At 44.9% G+C, this 17,500-nt stretch overlaps 1 protein-coding gene across 1 annotated transcript in view; it reads left to right on the top strand.

The window, feature by feature from the left end:
- Positions 1 to 17,500, top strand: part of col11a1a (collagen, type XI, alpha 1a) — a gene marked incomplete at its 5' end in the record, with an annotated part of 155,517 nt that overhangs the window by 91,876 nt on the left and 46,141 nt on the right. Inside the window, 8 exons of the mRNA XM_079489267.1 lie at positions 945 to 998; positions 2,456 to 2,500; positions 2,695 to 2,748; positions 2,962 to 3,006; positions 4,949 to 5,002; positions 9,889 to 9,942; positions 14,179 to 14,232; positions 14,496 to 14,603. Of these exons, the coding sequence (XP_079345393.1) occupies positions 945 to 998; positions 2,456 to 2,500; positions 2,695 to 2,748; positions 2,962 to 3,006; positions 4,949 to 5,002; positions 9,889 to 9,942; positions 14,179 to 14,232; positions 14,496 to 14,603 (468 nt within the window). The remainder of the gene's footprint in view (positions 1 to 944; positions 999 to 2,455; positions 2,501 to 2,694; positions 2,749 to 2,961; positions 3,007 to 4,948; positions 5,003 to 9,888; positions 9,943 to 14,178; positions 14,233 to 14,495; positions 14,604 to 17,500) is intronic.

Below are 17,500 nucleotides of genomic sequence, written 5' to 3'. Positions count from 1 at the left end.
TCTCTCTCTCTCTCTCTCTCTCTCTCTCTCTCTCCACCTTGACATCGTCCCTTATGACTGCCTCGGTACGGTCCAGGGTCGTCTGTGGGACCAGCTGTAGCTCAGCGGGTAGCGAGGCTGTCTCTGGTAGTAACCAGAAAGAGCAGAGGAAGTGTAGCGCCCAGGATTACATTAGATAATTGGCACTGGGTGCAAAAAACTGGGTTGCAAAATCGTGGGATAAAAATGATATAAAAAAAAAAGAAAGGTCACCGGTTCCACTCCCTGCATGAGGCCCATGAGGCCCATGAGCAAGACGCTTAAATCCCAACGGCGATCCATACATCCGCTCAGCTGGCATTAAGCTGAAACGGACTTAACCCGCGATATTAAACAAAATGTCTGCCGGTGTCGTCGTGTATAGATGCTGCTTGCGCGCACGGTGGAATTCTAAAACTACGGAAATCAGATCCCACAATATGTTTTAGGTGTACGCTGAATGCCCTACGAAGCCAAAGACAGTTTTTTGGACACACCGCCGAGACCTATTGTTGTTTATTACATTTATTACATTTTATTTGTGATTTTCGGGGATGAACAATTACCTCAAGATAAGAACAGATACACAATTAGTGTAATATGCCGATAATGCATTTCATCTGAGCAGCTGAAACACTTTTAAAACCATTTATCAGTAAAAAATTAAATAAATACAACGTAGTTACTGCCCTATAAAGTAGCTATAAGCAATATTATCTCAAAATTGTAATGACCTTTTTTTCTTTCTTTTCTTTTTTTGTTGGTAATCAGACAAGATTTTCCTAGAAGCTTTGTCATTGGTCGAAAGAAATCGAACAAAGACAAGGCCTCTAGGAAAAGCTTTGAATGCAGATTGTGGCCCCTAGTGTCACAGAGACTACATTTCTATGCTCTATGTCTCTCTAATGTGTGTGTCATCAACACAGGGCTCCAGTGGTTTCCCTGGATTCCCCGGTGCTAACGGCGAGAAAGGAGCCAGGGTAAGACACACGTGCACGCACACAGACGCACACGCACGCACACACGCACGCACGCATGCACGCAACGCACGCACGCACGCACGCACGCACGCACGCACGCACGCACGCACGCACGCACGCACGCACGCACGCACGCACGCACGCACGCACGCACGCCACTTGTTTGCATATGAAAGGCACAGTGTGCTATCATCATCATCATCATCATCATCATCATCATATCTGCAGCCCAGAAGGACATTGATTGGTCTGTTTCTCATGACTTTGTTCAGGAAGCCAAAGGAAGGGAAATGGATGTCGTCGTTTTGAGACAGAGAACAAAAACACGGCGGAATAATTGTGGTCTTTCTTAACAGCGCTCTCACTGAGGGCCCTATTATGCGTGTCTTAAGTACCAGGTCTTATGACTTAACTTAAGACCTGGAGGCGTGGTCAATGCTGTTTGGCCACTCAGAATAGCCAAATGGCATTGATCACACCTCCAGGTCTTAAGTTAAGTAATAAGACCTGGTACTTAAGACATGCATAATAGGGCCCTCAGTCTCTGTTGTTTAGCGCCGCACACGCACGTGTGTGAACATGGGTGTGCGTTGTGCATGTGCACACTCATGCACGCTATACAGTATACCCACATGCACTACTCACACGCACACGCGTGTGAAGTGAGAGACGCACAGTAAGTGCGTGAATTAAGCACTGCAATACAGTTTGTTCAATCACTTTAAACTCGTTAAAAAAAATGACAATAACTTAATGGGTGTGACAAATACCAAACATTACGAACAGCTAATTAATTTCCATAATGAGTATAATGTTTGCATAACGTGTGTTGCTAAGACGCCTATTTGGTATAATTTTACAAAGTTGCCCAGTCAGTCAGTTTTTCCTCCTGAAGAGAGTCTAGTGGAGGTAACATTTAAACGGCTGGGGCGGCGGTGGCTCAGGGGTAGAGTTTCCGGATGGTAACCGCAAGGTCGCCAGTTCGATCCCTGTGGGCTCCCCTAGAGTTAGTGTCGAAGTGTCCTTGAGCAAGACACTGAACCCCTAATTGCTCCCCATGTGCTGGTTGGTGCCTTGCATGGTTTCCGCCGCCATCGGTGTATGAATGGGTGAATGTAATGCACAATCTATGTAAAGCTCCTTGGATAAAGGCGCTATATAAATGCACCATTTACCATTTAAATGAACAGCTACGCTAATGATTATATTAGCGACGCGTACTATAACGATATAAACCTGGTCTTTGTGTGGATGCCCTCTGGGATTCCTTCACCAATGCTGTGGAATAATTGGGTCGAAAAACATTAAGGTTTTTCTACATTATAGAATGGCGTTAAAAAGTGGATTCGCCGTCAGTTACGATGGCTAACCGCCCTGTGTTCTGATTGGCTGTGTGTTTCTAGGGCGTGGCATCTTAAGCTAACTGCCTTGTGTTCTGATTGGCTGTGTGTTTCTAGGGCGTGGCGGGCAAACCCGGTCCAAGGGGGCAGCGAGGTCCAACGGTAGGTTGTCCGTGTTCTGTCACTTCCTCATTATTGTACTGTACACTTGAATGAATGAACGAACGAACGAACGAACGAACGAACGAACAAACCAGTGAACGTTGAATGAAGATAATTCTATAACTCATCCACAACAAGGACAATATGTCTATACATTTCTAATTTCTTCATCTATTCTGTTTTCTTCCACCCAGGGTCCACGTGGCGGGCGTGGGGCCAGAGGTCCGACAGGCAAGCCAGGCCCTAAGGTACACACGTCAGCCATGTTCTCTTCTCCATCACCCACAGACACACAGCATTCATATCATACCTCACAGGCATTTCTACAGTGTTTAAAACACATACAGTATAGCCCCCCCTCCCCCTCCCCACCCCATGCTGACCCAGTGTCTCTCTCTCTCTCTCTCTCTCTCTCTCTCTCTCTCTCTCTCTCTCTCTCTCTCTCTCTCTCTCTCCTATAGGGCACATCAGGCAATGACGGACCACCGGGCGGGCCTGGCGAGAGAGTAAGTTTCAACCTTTCAAATAATAAAACGCATGGCCAGGGACCACCTGCAATACCTCTGCGGACCACTAGAGGTCTGCAGACCACCAGTTGAAAACGCATGAAATATGGGATTGGAGTCTCTCTCTCTCTCACTCTCTTTTTAAGAAGAAAAAACTTATTTTAGTTTAACTTTGACTGCCTAGCATTCCGTCTGTCCGTCTGTCAGTGCTGGGTGTGAATGTTAACCAATATACTGCCTCCGGATAATCTGCAAAGACCTCCGAACATCTCGCATTTTATCCAAACCATGGAGAGCTCCGTAGATTTTGAGTTATTCAGCTTTTTAGTCAGCCTGTATAAAGGGAGGTGGACGGCAGCGCGGTTGCGCAATCCGGTCTAGGATCGCTAAAGAAGGAAAGGCCAAGCCAAAAAAATAATACAAAAAATAATAATAATTAAAAAAAAAGAAATCTGCGATCCATCCGGTTTGATATCAATAATAAAAGCTTATCAGACGGAACATTACGCCAGAAGCAGTTGCTGGTTGGATTCCTTCTGACGGAACGTTCCCGCCAGGAGCAGTGAAACCGTTAAACTCCGCCAGGAGGACACCTGTCTGTCCAGCGTGGGTCCGGTGGTCAGTCGGCGAGCGTTTAGCTCCCTCGCCTCGCGGGCCGTCCGCCTGGGCTCTGGCACGCTGCCAACGTGTTCTCTCCGTGTTTCCAGACCTTTCGCTGCAAAGGCCTCGACTCTCCGTGTTCCGAGCTTCACCTTGACAGCTTTAGCCCCTCTGGCGCCAGCTGTCACTATTACTACACCAGCCGTCCCATATCGCAATTGACCCAGAGCCATCTAATAGAAGAGTTACGATATTGAGGGGGCAGAAACCGAGCGCTCGAACGCTGTTCATGCAGCCTGGAGAGGGACAAGCTGGAGTTGGAAATACATTGTTTTCAACGAGGGCGGCGCAAACAAGAGCTATTTTAAGCATGTGAGCAACATGACAACTGTTTTAAAGTATTGTACAGTAACAACTAAAGTCTCTTTAATGTTTATGTTGTACTATTACTACAAAACAATCTAAAATAAAGGGATTTAAGATCATTAAAGCTGGGCTGTTGCCGCCTGAGTCCAATGCATTTCGGTCCAGGACTTGTCCCAGTTGGTTGTCCCCATTCTCAATGCGTAGTCTATGTAGGAGAGCCTCCATTGGACTGAAGCCAATAGAAGTCTATGTAGGAGAGCCTCCATTGGACTGAAGCCAATAGAAGTCTATGTAGGAGAGCCTCCATTGGACTGAAGCCAATAGAAGTCTATGTAGGAGAGCCTCCATTGGACTGAAGCCCCATGAAGTGAACGCAGTTTGCGTAACTCTGTCTATATCTAAGGCTCTGAATTGACCTATAGCTAAGCCCCTCCCCAAACTGCTAGGGTCCAATCACAGCTAAGCATAACGTGGGTCGTTATAGACAAACCTCTCCACCAATAGTTTTCATATATGATAAAACATTGTTTTAAAAAAAGAAATGCCACGCACGTATTTTTCCAGGGCATTATGGCAGGCCTCGTTGACGGATTTGGAAGAGATTATTATTATTTTTTTTTCAAAAATGAACCAGTATTTAATGTGTAAAATCCATGATATTTACATTGGAATGAATGAGCCCGGCTGAAAAGTGTCCGAGTGGGAGTGTCTAAGAGGGAGAGGGCGGGGCTTAGCTAAAGGTGAATTGTATGAGATAACCGCAAAATATTTTTGCATAATTGTTTCCATGATTTTAAATAGCAGATCTCCAAGCTTACAACACGTCACACGATTTTGTGTTTACATTTTCTTGAAAGTATATTATTAAATGTGTCAGTGATTTCTTTCTATATTTAAGTTATTGGTTCAGCGTGTCCATTTTGTCTCTGATTGTGCGTGTGTGCGTGTGCGTGTGTGTGTGTGTTCTCGTCCCCAGGGGCCTCAAGGACCCCAGGGCCCAGTGGGTTTCCCCGGACCAAAAGGACCCCCTGTAAGTATCCCTCACCTCTCTCTGCTTCACGCTGCCTTCCATGGAACGCCAACGCCAACACACTGATTGATTTGATTTGATTTGGTGACATAAAAAAAGGACACAAAAGCACTCTCCGACGTGGGAATGAGTATCTAGGCTATTTATTGATTCATTGATTGAATACTTTATTAACAGGCTTTGGGCCAATAAGCCTCTAGGAGGGCCTAGGCTTGTTTCCATTGTGGTCCTCTGTATAAGCTAAACAAAAAGGTTTTAGTTTTGTGAAGACATCAGGTGTATTTCTCCTGCCATAATAATTCCCCTGCTGAGTGCATGACTCAATGATCCTATGGGTTTTCAAGGGATGCTGTAATAGTCAGGGATGAAATATCTATCATTACCTGCGCGGGGAAATCATTTCGGTTTATCGACGCCGCACAGCGTTGTCTCATCCTCCTCTACGGCGGAGAGATGAGTGGCTGTTTGTTCCACGTATCGATCTGTAGCTCGTTTACAATTCCTGTCCAGACAACGTATAGTTTACCTGAGCAAAAAAAATAATATATATATATTATGAATAGGACTAAAGTCCAATCATGTTTCGCTGTCTTGTTTGGTGTTAAATTAGCATTGAATCCTAAACCGTGTGTATCTTTTGTTTTGTTTTCTTGTGTTCTAAAGTGGCCTTTACACTGTGGTGGAAAGTAACTAAGTACATTTACTTAAATACATACAGTACAATACATTATTAATTACAGTACTTAAGCACTTAAGTGGGGTATTTGTACTTTACGAGCTTTACGAGCTTGTAGATCGGCTATTTCCAAATGATTATTATACATTTGAAATCCTGAAATGGGACATTCTGCATAATGAGGACATTTTGATACCAACACGCTTGTACTTTTCCCTCGAGTACATTTTGAATTCCGGACTTTTACTTGTAAAATAGTATTTCATATATTGCAGTATTGATACATTAAACAAAACTAAAATGGAGTACTTTTCCACCACAGTATTTAACCAGAACAAAAAGCATTGCGTGTCCCTTATGTGTGTGAACTAGATCAGGGGTCAGATCAGGGGTCCTTATGTGTGTGAACTAGATCAGGGGTCAGATCAGGGGTCCTTATGTGTGTGAACTAGATCAGGGGTCAGATCAGGGGTCCTTATGTGTGTGAACTAGATCAGGGGTCAGATCAGGGGTCCTTATGTGTGTGAACTAGATCAGGGGTTCTTATGTGTGTGAACTAGATCAGGGGTCCTTATGTGTGTGAACTAGATCAGGGGTCCTTATGTGTGTGAACTAGATCAGGGGTCCTTATGTGTGTGAACTAGATCAGGGGTCAGATCAGGGGTCCTTATGTGTGTGAACTAGATCAGGGGTTCCTTATGTGTGTGAACTAGATCAGGGGTCCTTATGTGTGTGAACTAGATCAGGGGTCCTTATGTGTGTGAACTAGATCAGGGGTCAGATCAGGGGTCCTTATGTGTGTGAACTAGATCAGGGGTCCTTATGTGTGTGAACTAGATCAGGGGTCCTTATGTGTGTGAACTAGATCAGGGGTCCTTATGTGTGTGAACTAGATCAGGGGTCCTTATGTGTGTGAACTAGATCAGGGGTTCTTATGTGTGTGAACTAGATCAGGGGTTCCTTATGTGTGTGAACTAGATCAGGGGTCCTTATGTGTGTGAACTAGATCAGGGGTCAGATCAGGGGTCCTTATGTGTGTGAACTAGATCAGGGGTTCCTTATGTGTGTGAACTAGATCAGGGGTTCCTTATGTGTGTGAACTAGATCAGGGGTCAGATCAGGGGTCCTTATGTGTGTGAACTAGATCAGGGGTTCCTTATGTGTGTGAACTAGATCAGGGGTCAGATCAGGGGTCCTTATGTGTGTGAACTAGATCAGGGGTCCTTATGTGTGTGAACTAGATCAGGGGTCCTTATGTGTGTGAACTAGATCAGGGTTCCTTATGTGTGTGAACTAGATCAGGGGTCCTTATGTGTGTGAACTAGATCAGGGGTCCTTATGTGTGTGAACTAGATCAGGGGTCCTTATGTGTGTGAACTAGATCAGGGGTCCTTATGTGTGTGAACTAGATCAGGGGTCCTTATGTGTGTGAACTAGATCAGGGGTCCTTATGTGTGTGAACTAGATCAGGGGTTCCTTATGTGTGTGAACTAGATCAGGGGTCCTTATGTGTGTGAACTAGATCAGGGGTCCTTATGTGTGTGAACTAGATCAGGGGTCCTTATGTGTGTGAACTAGATCAGGGGTCCTTATGTGTGTGAACTAGATCAGGGGTCCTTATGTGTGTGAACTAGATCAGGGGTTCCTTATGTGTGTGAACTAGATCAGGGGTTCCTTATGTGTGTGAACTAGATCAGGGGTCCTTATGTGTGTGAACTAGATCAGGGGTCCTTATGTGTGTGAACTAGATCAGGGGTTCCTTATGTGTGTGAACTAGATCAGGGGTCCTTATGTGTGTGAACTAGATCAGGGGTCCTTATGTGTGTGAACTAGATCAGGGGTCCTTATGTGTGTGAACTAGATCAGGGGTTCCTTATGTGTGTGAACTAGATCAGGGGTCAGATCAGGGTTCCTTATGTGTGTGAACTAGATCAGGGGTCCTTATGTGTGTGAACTAGATCAGGGGTCAGATCAGGGGTCCTTATGTGTGTGAACTAGATCAGGGGTCCTTATGTGTGTGAACTAGATCAGGGGTTCCTTATGTGTGTGAACTAGATCAGGGGTCCTTATGTGTGTGAACTAGATCAGGGGTCCTTATGTGTGTGAACTAGATCAGGGGTTCCTTATGTGTGTGAACTAGATCAGGGGTCCTTATGTGTGTGAACTAGATCAGGGGTCCTTATGTGTGTGAACTAGATCAGGGGTCCTTATGTGTGTGAACTAGATCAGGGGTTCCTTATGTGTGTGAACTAGATCAGGGGTCCTTATGTGTGTGAACTAGATCAGGGGTTCCTTATGTGTGTGAACTAGATCAGGGGTTCCTTATGTGTGTGAACTAGATCAGGGGTCCTTATGTGTGTGAACTAGATCAGGGGTCCTTATGTGTGTGAACTAGATCAGGGGTTCTTATGTGTGTGAACTAGATCAGGGTTTCCCAAACTTCTTCACGTCAAGGACCCCCAAATTGACACTAATTAGTCCATGGACCCCCATTTTAAACTATATGCCAGGGACCCCCATAAGAGAAGATTTTCACGGCTCTAGCAGTGATTCTCAACCCGTTTAATTTCAAGGACCCCCCAGTTTGACATGCATTAGTCTACGGACCCCCCATTTAATGGCACTTCTATCTCTCGGACCCCCAATTTATATTGTAAAATCAATGTTGATTTAACTCTGAGAGTGTACAAAATAGAACCAACAATTACATTTGTACACTCTCAGAGTTACAGACCCATAAGGGTCCATTTGGTTCCAAACTATCATTTAGCTGGTGGACCCCCTGGAACTCCCTCAAGGACCCCCGGGGGTCCCCGGACCCCACTTTGGGAACCACTGAACTAGACCAGGGGTTCTCAACCCGTGGGTCGCGACCCCTCGGGGGGTCGCCAAATTATTTTGGGTGGTCCCCAAAATATTAAAAAAAAAAAAAAAAATGATTTTTTTTTTAATTTTATTTTCACGATTTTTCAAAAATAGCAGACCTACAAGCTCATAGCGCGCCACTCGGTGGCGCGCTATGAGCTTGTAGATCTGCTATTTTTCAATAGCTAAATTATAACAATGCTTAAAACATCAAAAGGGGTTCCCGCCCAAAATGGTTTAAGGTTATTGTAGCAGTCCATTTATATTGGGGGTCGGGAGGGGGCGGGGCGGGGGTCCCGAGACATTGCCAAAGCATTTCCGGGGGTCCCCGGCCAAAAACGTTGAGAACCCCTGAACTAGACCATCAGACATCATGTGACAAAGCTTTAGCAGAAAGACACAAACAAGAGCAGTGCAAAATGACAAGCATATCACATCATCCGTAAATATTATGGCACCGACTGCCCCGAGTGCCCAAGGAGAATGAATTAAAACAAAGTTAAAGGAACAAATCAAACAAGAAACCAATATAAGTCTTAAAAAAAAAACTAATTTAGAAATAGGTTACACATCAAAGCAGGAGCAGTTGGCGGTAATTATGTTCCCATGGAATAATCCTTTTTTTTTAAGTTCTTAGAGGAATCAATGAAGCCAATTTAATTCCAGTCTGCAGATTGTTCCACGACGAGGCCGTCCCCAAAAAATAACTTATTTTACCTGCCCAAGAAAAAATAACATATTTTACCTGCCCCCCCGCGGCAAGATATGAAATATGATGCTTGCCTTGTACTGTGGGGTCTTCATCTTAACACAATGTGAGCCCAAGACGTCGGATTAAGGTTGGTGAGGTTGCGTTAAAACGACCGGATTAAGGTTGGTGAGGGTTGCGTTAAAACGACCGGATTAAGGTTGGTGAGGGGTGTGTTAAAACGACCGGATTAAGGTTGGTGAGGGGTGCGTTAAAACGACCGGATTAAGGTTGGTGAGGGGTGCGTTAAAACGACCGGATTAAGGTTGGTGAGGGGTGCGTTAAAACGACCGGATTAAGGTTGGTGAGGGGTGCGTTAAAACGACCGGATTAAGGTTGGTGAGGGGTGCGTTAAAACGACCGGATTAAGGTTGGTGAGGGGTGCGTTAAGGGTTGGGAGAGGGTTAAGGTTAGGTTTAGGTGTGCTGCCCTGTGGGAGGATAGGGTTAGGTTGTAGGACTAATGACTGGTCTAACCAATGACTAAACTAAGTACTGCACCCGTCGCATCAGTGTCGACTACCTTTGTTTCCACAGATAAACTAAATGTAAAGCTAAGCTATGATGACTAAAACTATGTGTGTCTCCATCTTCCCAGGGACCACCTGGAAAGGACGGACTGCCCGGACACCCTGGCCAGCGTGGAGAAACGGTGAGTGTGGCACCGGAGTCCATTGGACTGAAGCCAATAGAAGTCTATGTAGGAGAGCCTCCATTGGACTGAAGCCAATAGAAGTCTATGTAGGAGAGCCTCCATTGGACTGAAGCCAATAGAAGTCTATGTAGGAGAGCCTCCATTGGACTGAAGCCCCATGAAGTGAACGTAGTTGTCGTAACTCTGTCTTACTCCATGGCTGTGGCGTTGACCGGGCCTCCGAGGGCGATAAAGACCACTCAAAGTGTGACGGTATACGTCCCCCCGTCCCCCCGTCGTAAAACCTCCTTTACGCCTGCCTCTCTCTCTGCCATATATAACATAATGGACTGCACGCGCACGTTAAGTTAAGCACACCGGCCGTGCACGTGTGAAACACGATAAAAAAGCTCTTTTACTGTTGCCTTGCCGCCGCTGTGCACAGCTACAGTAAAGACCCTTCATTAAGATGCTCACGGCACTAGATTTATTAGCTGTTGAGCACACGCACACACACACACACACACACACACACACACACACACACACACACACACACGTTCATCCAGGCGCGTCCAATGTGAGAATTGATTATGGCGATAAAGTGTGCTGGTGGGAGGATGGTTCGCCTGCTGCCCCCGCCGAGCGAGCGCTCGATCCACGCTCCACTCGGGGGTAGAAGTACTAATAAAGATTTGAACCTCCCGTTGAGTGAGGACTGCTGTTGCAGCTACAGTATCAATATCGCCACCTGGAATCATTCATAAATAAATACACAACATCTCCATGGATCACAATCGATAGGCCTCAAGTCCTGCTGGCATAAATGCTTAACCACTTTCGCCTGATTTATATGTGACCCAGTCCCAGCGTGACTGAGGGGCTGCCATTGGATTTCTTGCCATTTTCGTTGTTGTCATGTGAAAGCAGGGAATCATAGCTTCAAATTGACATATTGGTTGTTCAGTTTGACCCACCAGTTGTGGAGATGTGGCTTATAGAGTATAATGTCTTGCAGAGAAACAGCAAGACATTCTCATAGCGCGCCACCGAGTGGCGCGCTATGAGCTTGTAGATCTGCTGTTTTTCAATAGCTAAAGTATAACATAATGCTTAGTTAAAACACCAAAAGGGGTTCCTGCCCAGAATGAGTTAAGTTGCTCAAAAGCGCATGAGGCGATTTCACTCCTCCTTCCGGGTAGGAACAGAGTGCATTCTGGGATGGATTGGACCCAAATCGTGAACGCGCTGTGCCGTTGACTATCATTGCACGTGCTCACGTGCGTTCACGTATGAAACAGCGCTCACGTGTCATCATGAACGTGCGCAATGATAGTCAACGGACCAGCGCGTTCACGATTTGGGTCCAAACTGCAATACCAAATCCGGCCACTATGTCCATTTGGCCTCAGGGTTTTCCTCCGGGTGCCGTCTCTATTCATATATACTCTAAGGCAGGGGTGTCAAACTGGTGATCCGTGGGCCGCATGCGGCTCAGGGAGAGGTCCAATGCGGCCCTCGAGATGATTTTCAAAAAGGAAACAAAGCTGCTACTCCCCCTCCCCCACATGCCCCGCTAATGGCCCTGCTGTAGACAGCTTTGTCTCTGCCCAGGTGCGGAATGTTGTCACTGATGGGCTCGTTAACAGTCTATTCAACTACTAGTTGAGTTGTTGTGGATTACTCTCCTCACACTCTGATACAGCAGGACATGGAGAGGCTAACCATACTTGTTACAGCTCAGTAGAGTTTAATTTCCCTTACCAAGTGAGGAATATAGTCTACTTACACACGATAGTCAAAGCAAAGAGATGCAAAGTGTCAGATTTCATGATGGCTACATGTCAATTTGCCATTTGGGATATTTTTGATAAAATAATGATTGCATTTTTAACTATTTTCGAGTGGTTTATTGGGTCTTTTTTCCACCTCTCATACCAAACGTCTTGTAGCCTACAACTGTAATACAAATAAAGTCAATTTATGTCCATAAACAGTCTAGAAAACAAAGCCAAGTGACAACTGTGTAAGTCAACACACGTGAGCTGCAACTGGCCGCGGCCCTCATCAAGTCACCTTTCGCGCAATGTGGCCCTTGCCCCAAAATTAGTTTGACACCCCTGCTCTAAGGTGTAAACGGACTCTAGCTTCGTTTTTATACATCATAGTTATGTGGTCGACTTAAATGACAACGCGATCGAAGTCAGAGATCCACATTGGAGCCACAAAATGACTCCCATTGTCTTGTTTTTAAGAGATAAATGCGTACCATTTACAATTTAGGCATTTTAATAGCAGACGCTCTTGATCCAGAGCGACTTACCGTAAGCAAGAATAACACATCAAATAGTCATGAAGGATCATAAAGTAAGCTAAGAACATAACGTCTGTCTAACAGTAGAATATCTGCACAACAATGAAACTATCTACTGTATAAATTATGTACACTATGTCTAAATTATGTAAATACATGAATCCTTGCGAGGAGCCTACATTAGCTTCAGACTGTGTTTTCTGAAATGTGCATCTGCTGTGGCAGATTGTTGTAATCTCACTAAGTTTTGAGCGGAGCAGCTACTGATCCTACAGACATCTCTTGATCAAATACGAGTTAAACTAGGCTATATGCTCATTGTTCAACAAGATAAAATACTTCCAGGAGTGTGTCTGACTCTGGGGAAGTAGAAAATGAACTATCCCTTAAAGGGACACTTCACCCTTTTTGCAAAAAAATAAAATGTTAATTTAGACACAATATAGAACACTTTCCTGGGGGTCTTTATGTGTGTAATATGTGGCTTTATAGATATTTTAGATTTTAGCAGTGAGCCCTGCAGTGTCTCTGATGTCATGGACACTGGGCTCACTTCCTTCCTGGACTACAATTCCCATAATGCTTTGGTGCACTGCTCCTCCATTGTGGATAGGGGGAGGGGCTGTCTTACTGAGACAACATGTAGTTCCACCCGACGATATAAACTCTCTTTGAACAGGATGCCTCGATTTAAACGGATTACTTCACTTCTACAGTATATCGATGACTTACTCTGCGATGCCTCGATGAATTCACTCATGAGAGACTTTTAGCATGCCTTCCACAGTGGCGTGCACAGACATTTAGAGGGGCAGGTGCTCAAGTTAAAAAAAGGGCACCTTGTGCAGCGCGTGGAACCGGCCGGTTGCCTTAATCTATTTTGGGCGGGAACCCCTTTTGGTGTTAGCATTATGTTATGCTTTAGCTATTGAAAAATAGCAGATCTACAAGCTCATAGCGCGCCACCGAGTGGCGCGCTACGAGCTTGTAGGTCTGCTATTTAAAAAAAAAAAAAAGACATTTTTTTTCTTTTTTCAAAAGGGCACATTGCCAAAAGGGCAGGGGGTGCTCTAGCACCCCCTAGTGTCTATCTGTGCACGCCACTGGCCTTCCATGATGAAGGACTGTATCAAAACTTCGAGGCAAAGACATTTTATTTTTTAAACTCCCACACTGCAGCTCTCACAGTAACCCAGGACAGGTGTGTTGTTTCCACTCGTATGCAGAGCAGAGAGCACCTCCAAAACATGGAGAAAATAGTCTCACGCTCCAATGAAGAGCATGCCTGGGTGCGTGCGTGCGTGCGTGCGTGCGTGCGTGCGTGCGTGCGTGCGTGCGTGCGTGAGTGCGTGCGTGCGTGCGTGCGTGCGTGCGTGCGTCAGACTGTTTGCGTCGCTGGAACTGTTTTAAATAGTTAACGTTTGAGTGAACATGTGGTGTTTTTGGAAGAACTCTGCTGTGCATGCCACTCTTAGATTACACTGTGGGAGTTTTTTAATTCATTTTGTGAAACGGTTTTATTCTACTGATAAAAACAACAACAATTTGTTAGCCTGGGGATGCAGAATGATTTGCAGGTTTAAAAAAATGTAATAAAAAGAAACCGGCCGAATCAATCGGGTTTCCAGACTAACAATAATTTATGTTGTCTGTTAGGATTCTAGAAATTTCAGTTTGCAATCGATAAACCGCCGTAAACCTGATTTATCAACGATTTAACAAACCAAACAATGTACTGTCCTAAACCATAACCATACATTTCAGGGGAAAAAATTCAAAATAAATCCAACAACGTACAATAATGACTATAATCCGTCACAAAACGGTTCCCAGTACAGTACAGTGTCTTGTGTCTTCCCAGTTTCAATATTTTTTTATTTTTTTATTTTATAAATCATGATTGTTGATTCCATTTACTAACCCTGTGTTTTCACCATCAGGGATTCCAAGGAAAGACAGGCCCCCCAGGCCCAGGCGGTGTTGTAGGTCCCCAGGTAAGAGGATTAATATTTGTATTTGTATTTGTATTTGTATTTGTATTTGTATTTGTATTTGTATTTGTATTTGTATTTGTATTTTTATGCCAGACAAAAGTAATTATATACGCTTACTACGTTTCTGGCGCGCTCCGTGCTAAAGGAATGCTAAATGTCTCAACGCAACCTGATCCCGAGTGGGACGTCTGCCTTATTTGCCTTATTTATCACGTTGGACTGCGACTGATTGTCGATGCTTTGGTGATGATTCACCACCACAGGGACCAACTGGAGAGACCGGCCCCGTGGGAGAGAGAGGCCACCCCGGACCCCCGGGCCCGCCCGGAGAGCAGGGGCTACCTGGCTCCGCTGGCAAGGAGGGAGCCAAGGTGAGTCAATTTAGCTCCGGTCGTAATACCCGGTCGTAATACCCGGTCGTAATACCCGGTCGTAATACCCGTAATACCGTAATACCCGGGCAGGTTGGATGTCCGTAATGGCCGAAGACAGGAAAATAGCATTTTTATCAACACTTTGACAACTGTTGACAAGTTATAATGTAGGCATTTAGCCGACGCTCTTAATCCAGAGCGATTTACAATAAGCAAGAACAAAAAGCATGGCAATACATACAACAAGTAGTTATCATGAATCATACGTAAGCTTAGCTGAACGTAACGGTGGAATATCTATAAAATGAAACTATGCATCATATATGTACTGTAGTGCTATGTTTACATAAAATGCTATAAGTCTAAATAAACTGCCATCTACATCAAATGCTGTCTAAAGGGCCTTGCAAACGTGAAGCGAGGAACGCAGGCGTTGTTGCCTGGATCAACACAGCTCTCCTCCAGGTCTGCTCAAGAGCGGCGCCACAACGCAAGCGTAACAAAAAGCAGAACACGTAAATACGCTTGCGTTGTCGCACCGCGACGTCTCGCAGATGAACTATAGGCGTGTTTTATCGCTCTCCGTTTGCAAGGCCCTTAAGTTACATAAGTTGAGCCTATGTGCACGCCTATAGGAGGTCGAGCCTAGGGCAAGTACTACGGAAAGTGCTATGGGCTAAGATGGAGTCTGAAAGAGGTGGGGTTTCAGTTTCTGTTGAAGTATATATAGCAACAAATTCCACTACCGTCCATCCGTGACCTATTTCAGCATATCTTCTACAGTATAGCAGGTTTAGCGCTGTGACCTTCGCACATTGGCCTTGGGAGTTTCCAGGAGTCGCTAGTTGAATTCCCTTCCCTGGTCGGCAATTAGAAAATCCATTAAAGTGAGGAGACAGACGAAGGATCGCGCTTCATTCATCCAAACCCCCGACCCCAGCTAGCTCCCTAGACCTCTCTCTCTCTCTCTCTCTCCCAGCTCTCTCTCTCTCTCTCTCTCTCTCTCTCTCTCTCTCTCTCTCTCTCTCTCTCCCCACCTTCATTTTCTCTCCCATCATCCCCAGAAGCAGACAGTTTAACCAATTAAGACCTGGCGGGAATCAATTCTACCAAATCTGCAAGACTTCTTAAATCCAGTAAAATAAATGTTTCTCTGTCCGTCAGTGGTTCTCTAAATTGTTCATGTCAAAGACCCCCCCCCCCCCCACACACACACACACATACACATTTTCACGATTTCTTTCTTAAACAGCAGATCGAGTGCCGCGCTACGAGCTTGTTTTTTTTTTCAACGGCTAAAGTTAAAAAATAGTGGTTAAAGTGTTTCACGCATTATAGGTCTTAATGGTTTAACCCATTCTGGGCGGGAACCCTTTTTGGTGTTTTAAGCATTATGTTATACTTTAGCTATTGAAAAATAGCAGATCTACAAGCTCATAGCGCGCCACCGAGTGGCCCACTACGAGCTTGTAGGTCTGCTATTTTTGAAAAATTGTGAAAATGTGGCACAAATCTTTGAATATATATTCTTTCAGAGCGAACGCTTTTAACTCAAATCTTTGCTTCTGGGAGGGGGGTCCCTGGAACAACATATTTTCAGATGGGGGTCGGCGGCCAATTACATATATTTTTGGGGGTCCTTGACGTGAAGATGTTTGAGAACCACTGATATAGAAACATAGGGTTTTTCAGAAAACTGTCATGATTTAGAAGACATTTGTGGAATCGTTCCCAGGTCAAAATGGGTTAATCAAGTCCACGGGCTAACACCGTACCACCCCCCCCCCCCCCCCCCCCCCTCCCTGCCACTCTCCGAGCCCACCCCCCCCTCCCCCCCCCCCCGTCCTCTCCTGTTGCCCCAGGAGGACCCCGTAGACATCAGTATGCCAGGCAGGACAGGAGAGCTGCTCCGTAGAACCCAAATCTCCTATTCTCTGCCTCCCCTCCCTCCCTCCCTCGCCCGCTGGCTGCAGATAGTCAGCAGCATGCCAATACCAGAGGAAAAACACAACTAGACAAAGACAGAGGCTTTAACCCGTTTTGACCTGACGTCGATTCTACACATCAGTATACCATGTTTCTATAACAGTGGTTCTCAAACATTTTCATGTCAAGGACCCCCAAAAATATATGTAATTGACGGCCCCCACCCCCATCTGAAAATATGTTGTTCCAGGGACCCACCACCCCAGAAGCAAAGGTTTGAGTTAAAAGCGGTTCGCTCTGAAAGAATATAATATTCAAAGATTTGCGCCACATTTTCACGATTTTTCAAAAATAGCAGACCTACAAGCTCGTAGCGCGGCACTCGGTGCCGCGCTGCGAGTGCTATTAGCGAGTGCTAAATAGCTCTGCTATTTTTCAATAGCTAAAGTATAACATAATGCTTAAAACACACCAAAAGGGGTTCCCGCCCAGAATGGGTTAACCCGTTTAGAGCTGAGACCAGATTCTACAAAAATGTCTTCTATAAATCTATGACAGTTTTCTGTGGTTCTCAAACTATTTCATGTCAAGGAACCCCAAAAGATATATGTTATTGGCCGCGGACCCCCGTCCCCCATCTCAAAATATGTTGTTTCAGGGACCCCCGCGGAAGCAAATATTTGAGTTAAAATGTTCAACTGTGAACGAATATACAAAGATTGTACAAATTTGTACACTATAAAATTAAATTAAATTAGCTTGTAGATCTGGTATTTTTTCAACAGCTAAAGTTAGGTTGTGTAGCGTGTAGCGCCCAGGATTACATTAGATAATTTACACTGGGTGGAAAACAATGGGTTGCAAAATCGTGGGATAAAAATTATAAAAAAAAATCAAAAAAAAAGAAAAACAGCTAAAGTTAAAAAAAAGAATGGTTAACGTAACATGGTTAATAACGCAAGGCGACA

Source organism: Electrona antarctica, assembly GCF_951216825.1.
Source record: "Electrona antarctica genome assembly, chromosome: 20".
Classification (NCBI taxonomy): domain Eukaryota; kingdom Metazoa; phylum Chordata; class Actinopteri; order Myctophiformes; family Myctophidae; genus Electrona; species Electrona antarctica.
Note: the sequence above shows the minus strand (reverse complement) of the source record. Positions and strands in the feature narration are given on the sequence as shown.